We start from the raw sequence: 17843 nt of genomic DNA on the forward strand, positions 1-17843 counted from the left end.
CCGTCTTTGAGAAAAGTAGCTCTGGAGCACACAACATTCTTTGGATCAACATACTTGTGTAATGCTTGTGTGAGTCTGCATTTTCCCAAATGAAGGTACCTAGTGCCATCAAAGTATCGTAATCGGCTGATGAGCATCTCTTATTATGCTTGTGTTTGGTCCTCAGTAATTACGTTATATCATAATACTATAAAAAAGATATGCAGTGACATGCATCAACCTTCAAATAAAATTAATATGAAAAACATGACTTTAATTACAACTTCCTGTAGTTACAACTTTTTATCAAAGAGAAATGTGCAATCAATTTTTTATTTTCAAAATTTCTTTATTTTACTAGCAGTCAGTGGCGTAGCGTGAGTGTCGGCCGCCCGGGGCGGAAGACAATTTGGCCGCCCTCTTATTTAGGTATTTTAGTTTATTGTATAACATTACATACATTAATTATAGAGAACTTTTCGGCGAGAACAGTCATTATTATTTTGTATTATACAGGTTGGATTTTAAATAAAAAAGTTTATCTAAGTTTTACAATCACGTTTATTAATACAAAAATTCTTTTACTTTAACCAATTAGATACATTGATATAACTTAGGTACCTATCACTTAAGATTAGGTACACCTTGATGATCGACAAAATTAAATAAAATCAATTTTTAATTAGAACTAGAACGATACTATAATGTTATATTTTTATTTCTATTGAAAAGTAATATGAGTATTTGTTAGAATTAAAAACAAAACTTCCGTCTTCAGTTAAAAATTTATACGTCTACCTTTTTTAAGAGCAAAATCTTTTATTGCACCATCAATGTCTATCGCATCACACACCTCTTGCTCAATAGACAAAATAGCCAAATTAGTTAATCTTAGAGTACAGAGTACTAATAATTGTCGATCTTAAATAATTTTTAACCATTTTCAATTTTGAAAAACACCTCTCACAGCTGGCCTTGCTTATAGCAACTGTGAAAAATATTCGGAACATCATTAAAATATTGGGCAGAGTATCTTCCAGCTTGGATTTAACAATAAATTTAAATAGTTCAAGTGGGTCTGCATTAATCAATTTCGTTGCTTGTAGCAGCAACGAAAGTCCGCAGTCGAAGTTTTTCCAGCTTGAAATCCTGTTCGTCAATTTCGTCAGATGCGTAGTCTAGATTACATTAAGTGTTAAGATAAACAAACTTATCCATTAAATTCTGTTGCTGTTGAAAATGCTCACGAATTTCTGCAATAACTCTATCTAACGAAGAAAACAGCTTTCGTCTCAACTCATTTTTCCGTCATCGAAAATATGCTTTTTTGGTATGCGCCTCCGAGGTTTTATGGAAATTCCAAGTTCTTCACACATATTTTTGCATACCCTACATTGTCAATATCATCTGCAAAGCATTTACTTTCTGAGCGCACAATCTTATATCAAGTCTCCTTGTTTGTATTTTGTGCATCATTCACTTCATGTAGCACCGGTTGCCACAGGCCCAAAAAACAAAGAAAGGAAAATGACTACATCGAAACTAGTAAAGCACCTGCATATGTCCTAGTGTATAAGCTTTCACCTGCTTCTGTCAGTTTTTCCAAAGTGACGAGAATGTCTTTATAATGATGCCATGTCACATTTACGGCACCGCCTCTTGCACTCCACCGCGTGTCTTGAATCCTTCTTTGGCCTGTAGCTGCTATCAGAACTTCCCAACGATGTGTCGAGAAGAAAAAGAATAGCAACGTTCTAAATTGCCGAAAAAAGTTGTGCTGATTTTTAGCCATAAACGGGGAATTCCCACAAGTCAGTATAGACGTTGTTGCCAGTCACTACAAAATATCATTCAAAGAAAAGGAATTCCCCGAATTCGTCACAAAATAAGTATGTAATGAAAAATTCCGTGCTCCTTTCAATCGGTCCGAATTTGTAGTTGCGATAAAAATATAAAATGGTTCAAATATTGACAAAATATTTTTATTATTCATTGTTAAATTTTGCCGCCCCCTAAAAAGTGCCGCCCGGGGCGGAGCGCCCCTGCCGCCCCTACTACGCTACGCCACTGCTAGCAGTCGATCGCTGGACACATGCAGTTTGTGTGGTAGATCCCACTCAGTACAAGTCTGAGCACCACTGATTTAGAGCATTATAGTATTATAATCGTCAACCAATCATACATCTATAATAGTCTGTCGTCGCCAGGGGGGGGGGGTACAACGGCCTCCTTAATTCAGATAGACTTACCCAAGTTTTTTTATGTATTTTGACCCGTAGAACAAGAATTTTTTGGGTAACAGTTGATCCGGATGTCGATAAGATTGTTATAAACAAAGAATTTATCGATAAGAGGAATTACATAACAACGATTTCTTGCACAACAAAACTATTTTTTGTATTTTTTGGGTGATTCTAAGCAAAAAATGGTCTTATAAGTTCTTTCGTAGGATGCGTAGTTTTCGAGATAAACGCGGATGAACTTTAAAAAAATCGAAAAAGTGCAATTTTTGAACCCGAATAACTTTTGATTAAAAAATAAAATAGCAATTCTGCGTACTGAATTTGAAAGCTTAAGTCAAATTCTACTAAGAATAAGTCTAATAATTCTATTAAGTAATCTACGTAGAAATTGTCTGTATGCGAGCCTACTCGTTCGATTTCAAATGAGAAATACACTGAAAACATCATTCAAGCACTATGTCTTTATAGCTTTGTTTAACAATAAAAAAATTAATTTTTAGCAATGAATATAATCAAAACCGATAGAATTTGACTTTAAATGCGGTAAGCAGAATGAACTGCTTATTTATTTTTCAATCAAAAGATATTCGGGTTCAAACATTGCAATTTTTCGATTTTTTTTAAATTCAACCGCGTTTATGTGGAAAACTATGTAGTGTAGGAAACAGAGGTTGAACCTTGCAAAATGGACACAAGTCCGGTTTTATTTTTTTTCTGGTAGATCAAGGGGAGCTTATTATAAGACTTACTTTTTCTGAAAAAATTTCGCCCCGGAACCCCCTTTTTCACCCCTTTAAAGGGGGTAATTTGTGGTTTTTGCGGAACGTAGCCATTCCTGTACCTTTTACAAAAATTTTTTTTTATAGAAATATGAAGATGACTATATTTTCTATGATTTATTACCCGACAGCATATGTCTATCATACACCGTTTAGCGGGGGTGGCGCCCCAAAGTTGACAAGTTTTTAAAAAAGATGTTTTTAAAAAAAATATATTGTTCCCTAACTGTAACGGAAATTAAGAAAAAGTCCTGCGACTTTTCACAAATAAGTGACTGATTTTTTGGTATAGGTTTCACTTAAGGGTAATTGCCCTATTTTTAATTACAGGATGTTACATTTAAAAAAACCCCTTTTTATACCATCTGAACCGTTTATACTAGAGTAAAAAGACTTTCAGAGATTACCCACGTATTGGTGCTATTTACAAATTTGTATAATTTACCCCCATTTTTTCCTCGGAACCACCCAAAAAAAAAAAGAATAATTATTAAATAAAGTGATTTTCTTAAAATCCTTCACACACAATGCCCTTTATTAATATGCTTCATATATCATTTTGTGCACGTTATTATTACCCATGCATGGACACCAAAAGCGATTTCCTAGTGCAACCCCTGTAGCCAAAAAAAAAATAAATAAAATGGGGGTTGAATTTTTTTTTGTTTTTTGCTTTTTGATCCATATGGACATATGCTTCATCAATTCTGCTTTTCAAAAATATATATGGTTATTGCAACATTCCTGCGGAAACCACCCCTATCCTTGAAAATATACTGCAGAAACTACCCCTATCCCTTGGCGAGCATGTTTTTACGATTTTATCATTACCTATGCATTATTTTTAAACAAAACTTATACAAGGTTAAAGACCACTATTAACTCTAAAAATTAGGTCCTATTCATTTTTTTCGTGTAAGCAACCGTTACGGCACAGTGGCGTCGTAAACTTCGTGATATGCTTTGGCGGGCTCCAGTTTTTGTTTTTTATTTCGTCACTTGTTTGTTTTATTGATAAAGTACTTATGCAAAATAAAACAACACAGTGTAAGCTACAACCTATGATGACCTATACACATTTTACATTCTTTGCCCCCCAAAGCCACAGTGGTGGCCCAAAATCAATTTTTGCATATTTTCGCCACCTACACGCATTTTATTTCATTAATGCTACCTTAATAGCACAATATTCCCCCTTAAGTGGTCGCTAAGCCGTGGCGGATCCAGGGAGGGGTGATGGGGGCGATCACCCCTCCTCTCATACCCAAAGTGATATTATATTTAAAGATTATAAAAATATTCATTTATTTTTATAGAAATTTAACCAACTGGCACCCCCCTTAACGATGCTGGATCCGCCACTGTCGCTAAAAGATAAAAAGTACGCCATCATTATAAAAATAATAATATAAGTATTTCTTACAGTTGGACCAAAATGTAATCTTGATAATGAAATGATAATTCGGGTATTATATTGAAAACATAGTAAACGGGAATGTGCGATTATTATAAGAGCTAACTAAGACAATGGGATAAAACCTCACAAATACAAAAATAAACCACAAGACATTATGTTGCCCTATTGCTTCGTTTATTTTGTCGATCGTAGTGCTTTTAAATCCAAAATTTGGCAAGAAATTTACTCTTTATCCCGGTAGTTTTAAAAATATACTTATCTTGTTCTTTCTGAAGGAAGAAAGTAATATTAATACGTACGTAATTAATTTCTACTGCATAAGTTTGTCAAAAGATCGCCGTTTTCAATTAACCGTTAAAGTCACACATAACAAACATAATATATTCATTCTCTGGAATTTCATTTTTGTAATTATTCTGGAGGTGTTCATAGAAGCCTATTCTCTTGTGTTTATATCTCTGTTGTTCTCAGATGCATCAATTGCAATTACATTTATGGGCTTGTTATCTAATGTGATCTTTATGACAACTATTTTTCTGAAACATATTTACATGGTTTGCAAGTTCCTGGTTTACTAATAGGTATAGCGAATCCTTCTTTGGCTCTGGTTTCTTTGTTTCTTTCTCAACACCACTGTAGAAAATTAAATAGTTATCTGATATAATTTGACCAAATTCTGCAAACTGTAGTTTATTTTAATGTAAGAAGGATATTATGTATACTTAACCAGTACATTAAAAACCCAAAAATTCTCAAGTTGGATACGCCACTGATGTATTTTACCAACTATCGACCGTCTAATGTCTATTTAACGACTATGAAAAACACCTTCCGGGTGGGACATATTTTTATACTACTATTGAGATTTTAAGTTTTCTGACTTATATAAAAACTACAAAGTCTAAAGTAGTCACAGTGTTTAGTACTATGATGGTAAAAACAATCTTTCAAAGAGATTTTACAAGACATGCTCTCAAAATTATCCGCGGGTCTAACCAAAAACGGAGGTTCGCAAACCAAACAAAAAGGTATGTAGTTTTTGTAAATAAACATAGAATAAAATCTAAGTCGGCTTACAAGCAAAACAGACTAAGTTAGTTTTTTTCATATGTAAGTCATTTGCAGCATTTGATTGTATTTTTTGTACTATTTAGACTGGTTAAACTCACTAAGTACCCTTTCAGACTAGGACACTGGTGTCTGACACCGCTGTCGGCCACCACCGTGCAGCAAAGCATTGTTAACGTTTTTATATACTGAAGTCTAGGCGCCAAATAGAGATCACCCTGCCCTTTTCAAATCTGATGGACAAACTCAACGGTTTCTTATGGATTTTTGGCTGCTGATTACAAATTTCGAGGGTGGATTTCGATCCGAGTAGTCGAAAAATTGTTATAAACAATTTAATTGTTTATAAGGCTCAGGCTCATAAACTAAAAGAGACACAAAAAATGTTTCAAATAAAATGTTTTCCTTAATAAAAAGCGAAGAAGAAATCGTTTACTAAATTTCAATCCAATAATTAGAACTCAAGATATTGGAATATTAGTGAACAATGCAAATTGGAAATTGCAAAATAAGTATTTTTCGAAGCTTTATCGTAACTCGGCTTCTGCGTAAGAAAATGAGCCTTAGAATGTCTCATTTTAAAGCAAAATTAATAGGCTTCCAAACAAAGTTTGTTAAATTAATTTGTATCTGTTTTAAAGTTATACCTGTTTGAAGTTAAAATTTTCTTAAAAAAATTGGACATTAGTTTGTTTATAAGGGTTTCAAGCAAATTTGAGCCATAAATATTTATACTTTAATTAACAATAATAATAGAAGAACTCAAAAGGAACAATTTGAGCTTATGAAAATGTTCGTAATTTTGGTTTTGGTTTGGCCAAGGTATCGATATTTTAATGGCGCGCTATGAGGAGCAGGATCGGCTCATGCTCACAGTGTAAAGGTTCACGTGCTAACTTCTCCATATAAATTATAATTTCTATGTATATATACGTTATCTTCATTTTTCATTTCTGAAGATCCTAATCAAATTTTATATAATTCTTATATTAAATCATCATACTGTACCTCGTATAACCTTTCATTCTATTTACTTTGTCTTCTATTTTGTGTACTAAATGAGAAAAAAAAACATTAAAAACTTACATTTCAGAAATATAATTAAAAAGTCAGCTGATATTATTTATCAAGCATAGGCAAGGCCTCCTGAGCAAAATAATGTAATACGAGAGCAGTCGATCGGTCTCTTTACCGCGATATTACTTGACTATGAGCCGATCTTGCACCTCAGCGCGCCGTTAAAATATCGATATCTTGGCCAAAAATAAACTTCGAACATTTTCATAAGCTCAAATTGTTCCTTTTGAGTTATTCTATCATTATTGTTAAGTAAACTATAAACGTTTATGGCTCAAATTTGCTTGAAATCCTTACAAACAAATAAATGTACAATTTTTTTAAGAAAATTATAAATTCAAACGGGTATAACTTTAAAACAAATAAAGACAAAATAATTTAACAAACTATGTTTGGAAACCTATTAATTAAGCTTTAAAAGGAGACCTCCTAGTACTCATTTGCGTACGAAGAAGCCGAGTCACGATCGATAAAGTTTCGAAAAATACTTATTTTGCAATTTGAAATTTGCATTGTGCACTAACTTTACAATACCTTGAGTTCTAATTATTGTATTTGAGTTTAGTAAACGTTTTTTTCTTCGTTTTTTAATAAGGAACAAATTTTATTTAAAACATTTTTTTGTATCTCTTTTAATTTTTGAGCCAGAGCCTTATAAACAATTAAATTGTTTATAACAATTTTTTGACCACACGGATCGAAATTCGCCCTCGAAATTCGTAATGAGCAGCCAAAAATCCATAAGAAACCGTTGAGTCTGTCCATCAGAATTAAAAAGGACACGGTGACCCTCTGGCGCCTAGACTACTTGGCTTGATCTCCACAAATTTTGTAATCCATTTTAAACATAGTTCTATATTTCCTAGGCATCTGAAATTTTCAGAATAGCTCAGAACTAGTGGCCACTCTGCCACTGAGCTAAATGTAGACTAAAAATCGAGAGGTTCTGAGTTCGAAACCCTTCTGTTACGTATTTTTTTTTAATTTGTTTAATAAATGATTAAAAGTTAATATAATTAAAATTCATATTTTATAAGCTAATTATTATATTATAAATATTATGAATGTTACCGGCCAAACCAGATTTCAGGACAAACTAGTTTGGCCTAGGAAAAACTAGTTTATCCTGAACGCGTTAGGATTAACTAGTTTGGCCTAGGCCAAACTAGTTTATCCTGATATTAATACAGATACTGCAGGACACACTAATAGTACGGCCTAGTATAAAAAATATAGTATACATACAAAGCCAAAATAAACAGATAAACTGAATAAAATACTCTGTAATTGGAAAATAATCATTTTTATTAAAACGATCACGAATCGTCGTTTAAACTAATGGACAATTGGTAACACAAACAATCATGTTATAAAAAATAATTAGTGTATTTTTTATAAAATCAATAATTATACCATAACAATTATAAAAATTATATTATTTATTTTTTCATGGAGTGTTTTCATGACACTTAGAATTGCGGAATATAATTACCTTTTTGCACTTTCGTCTGTTTTGTACAACAGTTTTATTTCCACCTGCATTTGACAAAACCTTGTCCGATCGAACTGAATCTCTCGTACCTGCAAACCTTAGCGATATTTTAGAAATAATTTATCTAACTTTTTGAGTTATTAATGTCTCTAAAAGGTTTTTAATTTTATTCATATCAAAACTTTAAAAAGCGTTAACCCTGTAGTTGGCTGTATATCTTTGAGAGAACATCGTGGAATGAAGTAAACACTTCTGTTGTATACAGATATATGAATTTAATAAAATTAAAATTTATCTACGAGGGAGTGGAAGTACAAAACGTTTTCGGTCAAACTGACCATCATCAATGTAAACGTCCAGTGTACAAGTAGTTGTAACTAGCCACTTCAATAGGTGTAAAAACCTCTAAATTACATTAATATATTGTTACATTATATATTAAAAAGTAGTCGACATTTTAAGATTTTAAAGTTCACATGTGGATGTACTTCACCCTTGCTCGAGAATTGCAAAAGGTACTTGTGTTCAAGTGAGAGGTAACCGACCAAACAACGTTAGTACTACCTCTCACTTGAACACAAGTACCTTGTGCAATTCTCGAGCAAGGATGAAGTACATCCACATGTGAACTTTATCTTAAGACATCGACTTACTGTTGACTACTTTTTAATATATAAATGTAACAATAATGTAATTTAGAGGTTTTTACACCTATTGAAGTGGCTAGTTACAACTACTTGTACACTGGACGTTTACACTGATGATGGTTAGTTTGACCGAAAACGTTTTGTACTTCCACTCCCTCGTGAAAAAATTTTAAGAATTTTAATAAATTCGTATACCTGTATACAACAGAAGTGTTTACTTAATTCCACGTTGTTTTCATATCAGAACTCGATATTTGCCATCAAACTTTTTTAGATGTGGTAAATATAAACTAAGGTACTGAAATATCGTTAAGGGTTGCAGCTACGAGAGGTTCAGTTGGATCACGACAAGGTTTTGTCAAATGTAGATGCAACAAAAACTGTACCACTATCACAACCAGATGCAAGATCAAGAAGGCAACGGTAATCCTCAATTCTAATTATTGTCACCAAAACCCTCCATGGAAAAATAAATGTTTATAATTGAGGTATAATTATTATTGCTTTTATAAAAAAGCACTGACCATTTTTTATAATATGATTGTTTCTATTACTAATAGTTGTCCAATAACTTTAACGACGAGTCATTATCTTTTACTAAAAATGATGATTTTCCAATTACAGAGTATTTTATTCAGTTTATCTATTTATTTTGATATTGTAGCTATATTATAAAAAGCTTACTAGTTTATCTTGTAGTGTCCGTATTAATATCAGGATAAACTTGGCCTAGGCCAAACTAGTTTCTCCTGAAATTGGGTTTGGCCGGTAACATAATATATACCATTTTAAATATTTTCTTTGATTTATGTGAGTTTAAATCCGCTAGAGAAATAATTATGCCTATAAAAAGTCGATTACAAAATTCTTTTTTCTATTCTCATACTATATTAATTATGATTTCACTACCTGTATCATATTGAACTTCATTAGATTTTTATTACGATAAAGATTTTTAACCAATAGAATCGCAATATGGCATTTGCGATGAAGGTGACACACGCGCAGTTACCAATGGCGAGTCAAATGCATACGCTTTGACAGTTCTCAAGATGTAAACAAACTGATAAACTACTTAATTTATTTGCGTTACAAAATTAATTAATCTGAATATATTTTTGTAGTAAATGATCATAGAAAAAATCGTGTATACAACTTGCATTTAATTATCATTATGAAGCTCGTACTCTATACGAAAATTGCTGGTAGGCGGCTCGTTTCGTATCCCTCATATTCGCTTCATAATGCCCATCATTAAATCCTCGTTGCATAATATAATATTATTTATTAAGCTCAACAGGCCGTGAAGGCCTAGGGCTGAAAGATTTAATTTTTCCTTACAATTACTATTACATATTTATATATAATGCTATATCCTATACTACTATAATATATACAATATTACATTTGTTTGTATAAAACACTTAATACTACACTTAACATTATAGTCTTTCCATACATTTCTTCACCACTTCCTTCCATTGTTTTCTGTCCAAAGCTTTTTCTTTCCAGTTTACAATATTACTTTGTTTTAAGTCTTCATATACGCTGTCCTTCCATCTCCTTCTTGGTCTTCCTATTCTTCTTTTTTGTATTGGCTTACGTAATAGAACCATTTTTGGCATTCTCGCCTTTCCCATTCTTTCTATGTGTCCTAAGTATCGGATTCTCTGTGCTTTGATTGCCGTCGTTATTTTTGGTTCATTATATAGTTCTTCAAGTTCCTTATTATTTCTTCTTCTCCATTGACCGTCTATTTTCACGCCTCCATATATTGCTCGTTGTATTTTCCTCTCCCATCTTTCTAAAAGGTCTATTTCTGATTTTTTAAGCACCCATGTTTCACATGCATATGTAGCTGTAGGTCTGATAACTGTTTTGTAGATTCTTATTTTTGTTTTTCTTGACACATCTTTGGATTTCATTAATGGACGCAATGCTCCATACTTTTTGTTTGCTTTTGCTATTCTTGCTTTTATTTCCCCTTCCCCATGTCCCTTTTCATCTACTTTTACACCCAGGTATGTAAATTCTGAAACTCTTTTAAATGCGCATACATTTTCTCCTTCTATCTCCAATGTGAAATTGTCTTCATTTTCTTTATCTGTTTCTCCCATTATCATGTATTTTGTCTTTTCCTTATTTATGAGAAGACCAAAAGGTTTGGCTTGTTTTATTATATTGCTCATTAATTTTGTTAGCTCTTTCTTACTTGTCGATAATAATGTTAGATCATCTGCGAATGCAATACATTGGTGGCCATTTTTAAAAATCGTTTCCTGTGTGCTTATTTTACTTTTCCTGATTATTCCTTCCAGTATTACATTAAAAAGAGTCGTTGATAGTGGGTCTCCTTGTCTTAATCCTTCCTTTGTTTCAAAATTATTTGATTTATGTCCCTTCCATGCTATTTCGTTTGTGGAGTTATCCATAGTCATCTTTACCATCCTGACGATTTTACTTGGTATGCCCATTTCTTTCATTAGTGCGTACATCTGTTGCCGCTTTACCGTATCATAGGCCTGTTTAAAGTCGACGAACAGGACGTATACTGCTATTTTATGTTCGTAGCACGTAGTTTGGATTTCTTTTAACGCAAATATTTGGTCTGTCGTCGACCTATTACTTCTGAATCCTGCCTGATATTCGCCCAATATCTTTTCCGTGTATTGATTCAGCTTTTTTCTTAAGATGTTTGTCAATATTTTGTACACGACTTCTAGCAACGCGATACCTCTATAATTTTCACATCTCATTTTATCACCTTTTTTATGTATGGGGCATATCCTTGCCCTGGTCCATTCTCCTGGCATTCTTTCTGTTTCCCATATACTTTTTATCAGGCTATGTATCTCCTTGTGTAGTCTTTTTCCTCCTGCCTTTATCATTTCCGCCGATATTTCCGTTATTCCTGGGCTTTTATTGTTTTTTAGCCCTCTTATTTCATTTTCTATTTCTTCCCTCGTAGGTGTTTCTATTACTATATGGTCATCTTCAATTTCCTGGATTGTTCCCCTTTCTTCTTCGTTTTTGTTTAAAAGTTGTGTAAAATAAGTTTGCCAATTTCTCATTATTTCCCCGGGTTCATTTATTAATATTCCTTCCTCATTTTTCATATATGGGTTATGTTTCTGATATCCCCTTTCCATTTTTCTTGTTTCCTGGTAAAAGGATCTTATTTCCTTTTTTTGGAATTTTTCCTCTATCACTTTGAGTTTTTCTTCGTTGTATTTTCTTTTTTTATTTCTGCATGTTCTCTTCATAATTCTCTTCAATTCTCTATATTCTTGTGCGCTAATGTCACTATTATTTCTTAAGTTTTTTATTCTTATTTTTCTAATTTCTTCTGCTATTTTTTGACATTCCTCATCATACCATTCTTTTGCTTTTTGTTTTCTATTACCTTTAATTAATATTTCTTTACTGGTGTTTAAAACTGCTTCTTTTATGCTTTCCCACTTTTCTTCCGGGTCTAGTGTTTCTGGTTCTTCGTTTAGTCTGCTGGTTATTTGTTGTTCGTACTTCTTCTGTGTCATATTATCTTTTAGTATTGCTGTGTTGAATTGTTTTTTGATTTCTTTGTCCCTTTGATTGTCTTTCTTTATATTAGCATTTATTCTATAGGCTGCTCTTACCAAAAAGTGATCTGAGTCACATTCCGCTCCTCTCATACTTTTTATATTTATTATATTATGGGCGTGCTTCTTCTCTATTAATATGTGGTCTATTTGATTTATTGTCCTTTTGTCAGGGGAAATCCACGTTCCTTTATGTATATCTTTTCTGCGTTGGTATGTGCTTTTTATTACCATTTGTCTTTCTGTGGCAAAACCTATAATTCGTTGACCATTATCATTTGATACATCGTGTTTACTGTATTTTCCTGTTATATTTTCATATATATCCTCTTTTCCCACTTTAGCATTGCAGTCTCCCATTACTATTTTGATATCAAATGCTGGTAATCTGTCATATTCTCTCTCTAGTTGCTCATAGTATGCATCTTTGTCTTCTTCGGTGGCGTCTTCTATTGGTGCATGTACATTTATTATGCTTATGTTTCGTTGATTCCCTTTTAACCTGATTGTGCACATTCTATCTGATATCGGCTTGAAATTCATCACTCTGGTTTTCCATCTTTTCTGTATGATAAAGCCTGTTCCTAGCAATCTGTTATTCCCCCCACTTTTAAAAAATACTATATCATCTATTTCTACTATTTCTGTGTCTAATTGTTTTGTTTCTTGTAAAGCTAATATATCTATTTCATATCTTTTTGTTTCTCTAATTAATTCTTTAAGTTTTCCCGTTTCATAAGTGCCTCTTACGTTCCATGTTCCCAAATTAGTTTTCATTTTCTTGTTTTTAATCCCAATCGTCTCCTTGTCCATTGCCGTTGTTGCTACCGTTTCATTTACGTCGTTTAGTTTTTTTGGTTTCTGTTTTGGTTTTCTATTTTTAAGAGTTGTTGCTGATGTTTATTCCATATCCATACCTCCTCATTTATTTTTATTTTTTGAAATCCTACCTTGACGTTTTTTCCTTCCAATTTAGCCTCTTTTGCCTTCGTTCTGATTTTACCCTGTATCATCCGTTCATTTTTGTCCATGTCGTCATTAATATATATTTCTTTTCCCTTTATGTCTCTCAATTTGCCTTTATTTTTCATAATTTCTTCTTTGTCCGTTGCATTTTCGAGCTCAATCAAGCAGGATTTACTTCCAATTTTTCTTGCGCTTTTTATTTTTGTCTCAACTTTTAGTGCATTGCATAAAAAATCTTGGACGTTATCTTTTGTTATGTTTTGATCGTAGGTATCCATATCTACTCCCTGCAGTATTATATTATTTCGTCTTTTGTCCTTTTCCATTCTGTCTATTTTATTTTCCAATTCTTCCACTTTTTGTTGGGTTTCTCTGTTTTCCTGTTTCAGCTTTTCATTTTCTTGTCTGAGTTCCTTCATTTCCGCTCTGTACTCTTTTTGTTCTTCTCTTAGTTCCCTTATTTCCATTGTGATAATATTTAGGCTCTCCAATATTTTTTCTAGTTGCCTATCATTCCCAGGCGACCGATGTACTTTTTTACTTCTGCTATCGTCTGCCTCATCTTCCGATTCATCTCCTCTTTTTCTTGTCTTTTCGTCCACACTATACTCGTTCTCAGCCATTTTGTACGTAGCGTTAACTGGGCACACCCGTTTCAACCACGCGGAGGTATGCCCAATTATCCACGCACCAAAATTATTGCTTTTGTTTTTCGGCAGGTGTTTCTATTTTTTTTAAATCCGGCAACACCGCTTGAAATTTGACCAGCGTTCGCCAGTGTTTATAAGCTTATCTGTTAGCTGTTAACCTCACTTTTATTTGTCCGTTTAGTATTTTATACTATTTTTTACCGTTTTTACTTATATTATTCTTGCATTAGGTAGGGCACAGTTTATACCTTACCTTTTTCACTCACTCAGCATTCAATGTTCGCTGCACCACGCGAAAATCGGGTAAAATGCAGGCGAAAATTAAAACACTTTGTTTTCTATCTATTGCCACGTTGCCATCCAAATATAATATTATGACATCGAAATTGAAACACGAAACAACAAAATAGTTTATAATTTTATATTGGGTCGTATAAATAATGAAAACGTTTTATTATAAAAAGTTATTTTTTATAAAAGTGTAATTATTTTAAGTGAACGACTACAGAAGAGCCACTTTTGGGTGTCTGGCTGATTTTAGTGGCTCATGCTTTGCTGCAATTGAAAACCGGTTGCCGGACACCGGTGTCGGACACCGGTGTCAGACACCGGTGTCCGACACCGAGCCGCGCTAGTATCTGTAAATGTACTGTTTTTCCGAACCCTAACTGATTTCAACACCCTGGTATCTACACACGCTAGCATCTGTAAATATGCCTCCGGGTGTTGGTTCTGATGGCGTACGGCGTACGGCGTTCGGCAACCCCAAAAACCCCGATTAATAAAATCTGGCCCTTTATAATGCCGGTATTGATGTTACCGGCCAAACTCGATTTCAGGACAAACCAGTTTGACCTAGGCCAAACTAGTTTGTCCTAACCACCTTATGATAAACTAGTATGGCCTAGGCCAAACTAGTTTATCCTATCGCGCGTAGGCCAAACTAGTTTATCCTAGGCCAAACTAGTTTATCCTGATATAAATAAAAACACTTCAGGCCAAGCTAGTTTGGCCTATGTAGGCCAAACTAGTTTATCCTGATATAAAGACGCACACTTCAGGTCAAACTAGTTTGGCCTAGGCCAAACTAGTTTATCCTGATATAATAAAGATTCACACTTCAGGATAAACTAGTACGGCCTTCTTCTTCTTCTTCTTGAAGTGCGTATCCGTTTCGGATGTTGGCGACCATCATGGCAATCTCTACTTTTCACACTGCTGCTCTGAAAAGACTTGTAGTGGTTATGTTGAACCACGTACGTAGATTTTTCAGCCAGGAAATCAGCCAGGACACACATGTAAGGACTTTTACATGCGGGGAATTCCCAAATCACGTTATAATCCAAGGATGGTACTAAAAGTGAGAAACTAAAAGTGTGCAGTTATATTCGCGGTCGAACGGACCGACGGACAGACAGCCTAGGTCAAATTCCTCACTTTTAGTACCATCCTTGGATTATAAGCTTTTATTTGACACCTCATTTGTCATTCTACCTGGTATAGTGACGAAGCAGTTATATTCGCGGTCAGACGGACCGACGGACACACAGCCTAGGTCAAATTTCTCACTTTTAGTACATCCTTGGATTATAAAGGACATGATTTGGGAATTCCTCGCATGTAAAAGTCCTTACATGTTCGTCAAATTACTTTCGACTCGGCTAAATTAGTGTAGGCTAGGCCGTACTAGGCGAAGGATTTCCTGGCTGAAAATTATACGTACGTGGTTCAACACAACCACCACAAATATTTTCAGAGCAGCAGTGTGAAAAGTAGAGATTGCCATGATGGTCGCCAACATCCGAAACGGATAGGTAATACAAGAAGAAGAAGAAGAAGGCCGTACTAGTTTGGCCTGAAGTGTGCGTCTTTATATCAGGATAAACTAATTTGACCTAGGCCAAACTAGTTTTGCCTGAAGTGTGTTTATTTATATCAGGATAAACTAGTTTCGCCTAGGATAAACTAGTTTGGCCTACGCGCGATAGGATAAACTAGTTTGGCCTAGGCCATACTAGTTTATCCTAACGCGGTTAGGACAAACTAGTTTGGCCTAGGCCAAACTAGTTTGTCCTGAAATCGGGTTTGGCCGGTAACATTGACATGTTTATGCACGTTTGGATACACTTTATGCAATTTAAAATGTAATTACTTTAGGCATTTTCACCTATTTTTATATAGTATACTTTTTTCCTTACATCACCACGATTACAATGCAAAAAGTTGTAAGGATCTATGTGCTCTATTTAAAAATCGATCTATTCCAGGGTTTCGATAATCGATTTTTAATCCAAATCGATTTTTGACCCTTCGCTTCGTTGTCATTCGCTATCGTCTATTTGGGATGCTTATTATTTTTATCTTGAGCGAAGTGGCTTACTTTTGATACTAGAAACTTTTTTAAAAAACTAAGAAGCTTTTTTAGAAGCTTTCTTTCGTTTTTTATGGCTTTATTTTTGTTAAGAATATTATTGTCTATTGTCGTATATAATATCACAATGTCATATAATATAAGAGAGAAAATTTTGCCGGCAATATTTTCGACTGGTATGAAAGTTTGTTGCCTGGCAATTTTGGCAAATAAAATTTTGACTTAAATCACGAGACATCAGTCGAGTCAAAAATTTGTCAAAATTTCATAAGCGAAAATTACCAAAAGGCAACGAACTTGAATGAAACCAGGAGAAAATTTTGCCGGTAAATAATTTTCTCTCGAATAATATTCGACAAGACTATTTCACGAGACAATTAATGCACCATATCAACGAAATATAATCTTTATTTATTTGTTACTACCAGACACTTTCGTGACGGATCTGTCATAATTTTGTCGCTGAGAAATCACGTCGCTAAAGCGCTGGTTTCCTCGAAAGCGGTGCCGACAACCTCCGATCGTAACACTGCGATGAATGACATCATAAAAAACTGTACCATGCAAAATAATAGCGTTGGTTTCCAAGGATGCGTTGGAAGCCACCGCTTGCTGAGCTTGCACATTCCATTGCCCACACACACACCCATTCACAGTGAAGAACCTTGAATTTTTCACCGTAATCTGACGTAATTCATCGCAGTGCTACGGTCGCTGTTTGTCGGTGCCGCTTTCGAGGAAACCCAGGCTTAAGGAGTTTTGTCAGCAGGTAACGATGCGTTGCTACGACGTTTTATCAGTTAAAAACAGTCTAGTGAAATAGTCAATAAAATATTTATTTTTGCGTTATTTGCGCTATACAACTATGTAGTAAATTTTTTTACGTTGCAGGCGGGCAGAACTGGCCTGGTCTGTCGGGGAAAATGCCCTTCAGGCTGTTGTTCCACAAATAAAAGAAGATATTTTAGATGATCAGCTAGAAAGCTAGAAGACTACATTTACGTTGTCACATTGTTCACGTTCACATGTACACGTTCATATTCACGTTGTTTACATTCACGTTGTTGACTATTTGGTCCACTCTTGTATTACTAATTTTATTTGTATACATCTGTCTTCTATACCAGCCCTTTAATTTTTGCTTGTTACTTCTTTTTACAGTTTATTAAGATGTTCTGCATTATAACCAGTAACTTTTTTAGGATTCCAGCGAACAGAACTGGATTGTCATTCCTCTGCCGAGTAAAAAGCCCAGCAGGATGTTGTTCTAAAAATTAAGAAAATATTTTAGATGATCAGCAAGAGGAATATATTCACGTTGTCATATTGTTCACGTTCACATGTTCACGTGGTTCACATTCACGTTATTGACTTTTGGGCCCACTCTTGAATTACCAATTTTATTTGTATATATCTGTCGTCTATACCTTCCCTTGGTTTTTGCTTGTGACTTCTTGTTCCAGTTGATTTAGATATTATGCATTTTTACCAGTATTTTTTTGGTTACCATATAGTAACAGGAGGATAGAATTTGACTGGTCTGTCGAGGAAAATGCCCTTCAGGCCGTTGTTCCAC

General features: G+C 34.1%; 1 protein-coding gene across 1 annotated transcript in view; it reads left to right on the forward strand.

Moving 5' to 3' along the window:
- The first annotated feature begins 5304 nt into the window (after positions 1-5304).
- Positions 5305-17843, forward strand: part of LOC126882005 (uncharacterized) — a 59970-nt gene continuing 47431 nt past the window's right edge. Inside the window, exon 1 of the mRNA XM_050646779.1 lies at positions 5305-5446. Within this exon, the coding sequence (XP_050502736.1) occupies positions 5346-5446 (101 nt within the window). The 5' untranslated portion in view covers positions 5305-5345. The remainder of the gene's footprint in view (positions 5447-17843) is intronic.

This window comes from Diabrotica virgifera, chromosome 1, assembly GCF_917563875.1.
Source record: "Diabrotica virgifera virgifera chromosome 1, PGI_DIABVI_V3a".
NCBI classification, from domain to species: domain Eukaryota; kingdom Metazoa; phylum Arthropoda; class Insecta; order Coleoptera; family Chrysomelidae; genus Diabrotica; species Diabrotica virgifera.